Source organism: Mirounga leonina, unplaced genomic scaffold (genome assembly GCF_011800145.1).
Source record: "Mirounga leonina isolate KUSES-001 unplaced genomic scaffold, KU_Mleo_1.0 Mir_106, whole genome shotgun sequence".
Classification (NCBI taxonomy): domain Eukaryota; kingdom Metazoa; phylum Chordata; class Mammalia; order Carnivora; family Phocidae; genus Mirounga; species Mirounga leonina.
In genome coordinates this window covers 4,790,193-4,796,192 of record NW_023270232.1, presented here as the reverse complement: position 1 = coordinate 4,796,192, position 6,000 = coordinate 4,790,193, and the positions used below count along the sequence as shown (strand labels likewise).

Here is a 6,000-nt window from a genome sequence, read left to right as displayed (position 1 = left end):
GGAGAGGGAGGAATCTTAAGCAGATTCTGTGCTGAGCATGGAGCCCCACGGTGGGGCTCGATCTCACAACCCTGTGATCGTGACCTTAGCCAAAAATCAAGAGTCAAATGTTTAAAGGACTGAGCCACCCAGGTGCCCCTATTTACCAGTTTTAAAAGGATAACAATAAGTGATATACATGTTAAGAAAATGAAAATGTAGCTGTTAAGAGAAACAAGGAAATTTGTGAACATTACAAATTAAATTTAAAAATATATATGTACACACACACACACATACATACATACATACATGTCTCAGCCTGATTACAAGGACTTGAGAAAGACTTTCCGGCAGAGATTATCAATTTCACTGCAAATTATAGGTGTGTCAATTGGCAGTTCAAAGCAGTTACTAGACTTTCCCAAGCTTCTATAAGCACCAGGGACTTTTCAAAGGGCATTAAGTGGATAGCAAGCACATGATATCAAATTTTAGGGTAGACTATCAAAGTGTAGCCTTGAAGGCCCAAGTTCAAGAACACCTCCTCTACCCAAATTTACCAAAAGTAGCTTCTTGAATTGTCTTCTAAGCCCAATACTATTTCAAAAGTTTTTTGTTCTTCTCTGGCATTTTTGCCCATAAAGACAACTGTTATTTATCATCTCTGTCTGAAATTGTCCCCCTATGTTAAGTGACAGGCTTTTAGGTAACAGTGATTAACTCTGAAGTCTGTTTATAAACATTGCTATCTCTGCTCAAGTTTATGTACTTTATACGGCTTTGAAATAGAGGAGGGAAATAGCCTGATTCATTTATCCATTTGCTTGTCTCTTAACAAACCCTAACTTTTCATTATATGCTAATAGGTCTGAGTCGGACACACCTAGAATGACTGCATGGTAATTACAGACTCCTGGTTCTAAGCTGTATGAAACTTTGGTGTTTTATGATTGTTTTGTATGTTTGTGATTCACAGTTAAGTCATTTTTTCAAAGGACCCAATTCCATTCTGTAGATTTACACTAGTCCACAAACACAATGTACAAAGCATTACAAGCCACTGGTTATTATTCCTAACCAGTTATGTACTGTCCACATTTTATTAAATTACCTAGCTCTGGTCTGCTGGAACTGAGGTGGACATCTAAGCCTCATGTTGATGTACAGCTGAATCCACAATAATCCAAGGAGGGCTTTCAAGCAAGTACTTCAAAACCTGCTAGAAAACTGCAAGGGAAGACAAAACAGTTGTGTTTTAGAACATGACCTGAGTGGAAGGAAGACCAGGCTATTTTATTGGTGACAAATAAGCACTTGTTTAAAAAAAAACAAAACAGTAAGTGATAGCCACAATACCATAGCAGAGAGTAAACACATATGAGAAAAAAAAGGGTTTTAAAATATTTTTATTTGCAAAAATAAAAATAAAACTAATCTGAATCAGGTTCCTTCTTCTTCCTTCTTGTCCCTTTTGAGTGAGTCCCAGGCTCTGTTCTGTCTTTGTCATGCTCCATTTGTTGTGTCAACCATTCTTTTTCTAGCTGTTTCAGCATGTCTGCAGTGAGGAGGCCTTGCTGCACCAATCTGGAAGCAAGGGATTTCTCTCCCGCACTGGGGCTGGGTGGCTCGGCAGCTTTACTCCCTAACGTTTTGGTGCCACGCACCCTTCTAGCTTGGCCCTTTAAAGTTCCTGATGATCGCGGCTGGCTCTCTGCTGACGAGCTCTCCAAATTCAACAGCTTATGCGTCTCTGAAATTTTAATCAGTTTGGTGATGTTGTGTACACCGTCTTGGATAATGCCATCTAGGTCTTTCTGGAGGTCTCGAACAAGGCTGGCATCTGGAAACATATCTATAAACCGGTAGCTGGGAAAGAGACATATTATGTTATAACAACAGCTCTTCTCACAGTATTGGACTTATCTCACTGACATAACTCCATCTTGACACTGATGGGTCCCAAATACTCTGTTGTTGCAAATTCTGTCCAGTGCATTTGCTCAACCTTTATTTCAGCACCAGCACACCTGAGAAATATTGTCATTATGAGGGTAGGTCATCACGCATATCTTAAGTGATTCTGATATGCTCCCCGGTGGTACATGCCCAACCTTTGAAAATCACTGACCTAGCACAGTACTTTTCAAATATTAATATACAAGTGAGTCACCTGGATATTTTGTTAAAATGCAGTTTGATTAAGTCTGGGGTGGGCCTGATATTCTCTAGTTCTAACAAGCTCCCGGGTGATGCCAATGCTTTTGGTCCACGGACCACCATTTGTGTTGCAAGGATCTAGTAAACCTTCTCACCTACCTATCTTAACTAGAATCGTAAGTCCCTCAGTCATTTTTAGAATGGGTATAAACAAGGCTCAACAGCCAAAATGGACAACAAACATAACATAGAACAACACCCTGCAAAAATGTTTCTAACTTGAGATCAAAAGACCATATTCATAAAATCTTTGATTTCCTCTATTACTTAGAAAAACGAGAGTACATAAAGGAAAAATTTGATACCTTAGCCAGAGGTAAAGATCCAAGACATCATGGACAGCTTCTAGATCCATGAGGTCTTTAATATTCTTAGGTGAAAGTAATGGCCACTTAATATATCTGCGTAACCATGAGAAGGTCAGTGGTTGATTCCTGCTATACTGCCTGGCAAACTGAAAGAGAAGAAAAGAGTTTGGTAAAAGAATCAAAATTCACTTAAGTCTGCAATTAGAAAAAGAAAACACAACAAAACATTAACTGTGGTTATGTTTCAATAAGCAGGCTGGTATCTTTCCTTCTTTATACTTTTCTATATTTTTTAGAACATGTAATATTTTATAAAGATACTTTTAAGGAAAAAAAGGGGGAGAGGGTTTCCTTCACTTTCCAAAACCAGGGCAATAATATGTGCATCAGAAGTTGTACAAGAACGAACTTTCCAGAGCCTAAGTCTGTTAACTTTTATGAACATTAATGTTCTAAGTTCTGGATAGACATCGAAGACTCTCATTTCTATCCCTTCATCCAATAGTCCTGTAACTACAAATATGAGCTGTATCTTGTTAATGTCCTCTCTTATCATAAAGAAACCCTTTGGGGTGGCTTGGTGCAAGGCTGCATATGAGTCAAACTGGTAAAGAGACTCCGCCTCTTCACTCAGCTGTATTGTTTTGGCCAAGCCACCACTCTGTGCTTCAGTTTCCTCATCAATATCATAAGACCACCACACCTCCTTCTGGAACCACAGGACACTGTTGGAGAATGTGCTTGGAAAACCAGGCTGCTCCCACTCCCCAACAATGCTAGGCAGGATTATGCATCAGACCACAACCAAATATGGTCTGTCTATAGAAGACAGACCACAACCATATGAGACCTCTAGAACAAGAGTTTAAAATCTTTAGCTTCAAGAATAAGCTGATTTCAAATGGTTCATTTCATGGTTAGGGAAAATTCTCTCTAAATGTTTAACCTAAGCAAGGTCAATACTTCAGAGAGGCAAGGGAGTTTTAGAACAATTGTGGTTAAATAATGTTATGATTTGGGGCGCCTGGGTGGCTCAGTCGATTAAGTGTCTGCCTTCGGCTCAGGTCATGATCCCAGAGTCCTGGGATCGAGCCCCATGTCGGGCTCTCTGCTGAGCGGGAAGCCTGCTTCTCCCCCTCCCTCTCCCTCTGCCTGCCGTTCCACCTGCCTGTGCTCTCATTCTCTCTCTGTCAAATAAATAAATAAAATCTTAGAAAAAAATAATGTTATGATTTTATTAAATTCAGTTGTGCATTCTGCTAAGCTTAATAAATGCCAAACAGGATAGCCACAAAGGATGGAAATCTGACCATACTAACCTGCTAAAGCAGGAAAGCCAAACTCAATTTCTCTTACAAAGACAGTGGCTTTAATATTTGTGGCCACAAACTAGTGGAAACCCAGTATGTCAAAGAGCTAAGTATGGAGCTGCCCAGAGAAGAGAAAGGAAGAGACACCTATCAGATACCTCCATCCAACAGCCAGCCCTAAAGGAGCTCCCCAGAACACTGATTCCAAACAACTATCCCGGGGGGCATCAGAGGCCATCAATGGGATTGAGCTATAGTTCAGTAATAATGGTGATCAAGAAAAAAGGAGGGGCGCCTGGGTGGCTCAGTTCATTTAAGCGACTGCCTTCGGCTCAGGTCATGATCCCAGGGTCCTGGGATCGAGTCCTACATAGGGCTCCCTGCTCCGAGGGAAGCCTGCTTCTCCCTCTCCCACTCCCCCTGCTTGTGTTCCCTTTCTCACTGTCTCTCTCTGTCAATTAAATATTTAAAAAAAAAAAAGAAAAAAGGAAAAATCTCTAAATTTCACATGCTAACCAATAACAGAACATATAAGCAACTGTTGGCCTGTACCGTTCCAGACCTCTTACTCCTTAGTAAAATGCTGCTGCTTCATTAGAATAGCTGTTTGAAGGATGGTATAAATGGGGTCAGGGCCATGAACTCGCGCTCCATCCAGGTCAGTTTATAGCATTTGAGACTTTGTTCCATAAACTTCAACTATGCTAACTAACTCTCCCATAAATGTCAAAAACTCTAAGAAACGTATTTTCTAGGTAAATACCTGGACTTGCAATACCTCTAAGACATATTAATGGGAAAAGAAAAAGGCTAGCTGCAGAATAATTCATCATAACATTTATGGGAAAACACACCCACGCAACAAAACTAGAATTTCTGTATGTACACATATGTAGGCAAACACAACGGAAGAGGTCTGCAGTGACACAAACTGTTAACTATAGCTCTGTCAAAGACTGGGATTGGGGGTGGTAACCCAATTTAACCTATCTGTAGTGTTTTAATTTGTGCAGCGAGAAAGCATTTATGTATTATTTATGTGATTTCAAAGTAATTTAGAACATAATTTAGAAACAGATTTGGTAGGAACACAGCTAGTACGCAGAATGCTGAGTTCTATAGAGAAGACAGTGGTGAGACTATAAGTCCGAGGAGGATTCAGAGAGGAGGCCTGTGGGGGTTTAGTGGGATGGAACTCCAGGCAGAGGCAATAGGGGGAGAGGCAAGGGCACTGCAAGGTGAGAGGACATGGCAGGGGGCTAGAAGTTCAGCTTCCACTGCCCTTCCCTGCCCACCCTTGTCTGGGTGCATCCTGTGCTCCTCAGAAGGCAGAGGTTTGCAACCCTATGCAAATGAATGAAAAAAAAAGGGGCTGAAGCTTGGCACCAAACTCATAAAAGACAGCAATCCTTGGCTCAGTGCCTTATAATTAGGAAAACTGAATACTATTGCCACAGCTCACCCCTACTCCCCTTCTCCTTCCAAAAAATATTAACCAATGCCATTAAGAAAGAAGTGTATCAGAGCGCCTGGCTGGTTCAGTTGATAGAGCATGTGACTTTTTTTTTTTTTTAAGATTTTATTTATTTATTTGTCACAAAGAGAGAGACAGAGAGCACACGAGAGCACGCGCACAAGTAGGGGGAGCAGCAGGCAGAAGGAGAAGCAAGCTCCCCACTGAGCAAGGAGCCCAATACGGGACTCAATCCCAGGACCCTGGGACCGTGACCTGAGCCAAAGGCAGGTACCCAACTGAGCCACCCAGACATCCCAGAGCATGTGACTCTTGATCTCAGGGCTGTGAGTTCACATCCCACGTTGGGCATGGAGTCTACTTAAAATAAATAAATAAACGAACAAATATTAAAAAGCAGACCAAAAAAAAAAAAGTGTATCATTAGGCAAAGAACCCCCCTTGAAAAAAAATTACAGTTGTTTTTGTTTTAGCTTCTTCACAAAGGCTACCATACAAACCCAAATACAAAGCAACAATTCCCCATTACCCCAAAAAATTGCCTGTAAGAAAAAAAGAGCCACTTTGTATTTAACTTCTTATATAGTATCCCATATCGAAAGATACTCTCCAGGGGCGCCTGGGTGGCTCAGTTACGGTTAAATGACTGCCTTCGGCCCAGGTCATGATCCCAGAGTCCCAGGATCGAGTCCTGCATCAGGCTCCCTGC

The 6,000-nt window shown here is 41.2% G+C and overlaps 1 protein-coding gene across 1 annotated transcript in view; it reads right to left on the bottom strand.

The window, feature by feature from the left end:
- Window positions 1-1,406: 1,406 nt before the first annotated feature.
- LOC118018136 (ATP-dependent RNA helicase SUPV3L1, mitochondrial) overlaps window positions 1,407-6,000 on the bottom strand; it is a 28,042-nt gene continuing 23,448 nt past the window's right edge. The window contains exons 14-15 of the mRNA XM_035016604.1: window positions 2,505-2,653; window positions 1,407-1,848 (exon numbers count right to left, since the gene is read on the bottom strand). Coding sequence (XP_034872495.1) covers window positions 1,413-1,848; window positions 2,505-2,653 — 585 coding nt within the window. The 3' untranslated portion in view covers window positions 1,407-1,412. The remainder of the gene's footprint in view (window positions 1,849-2,504; window positions 2,654-6,000) is intronic.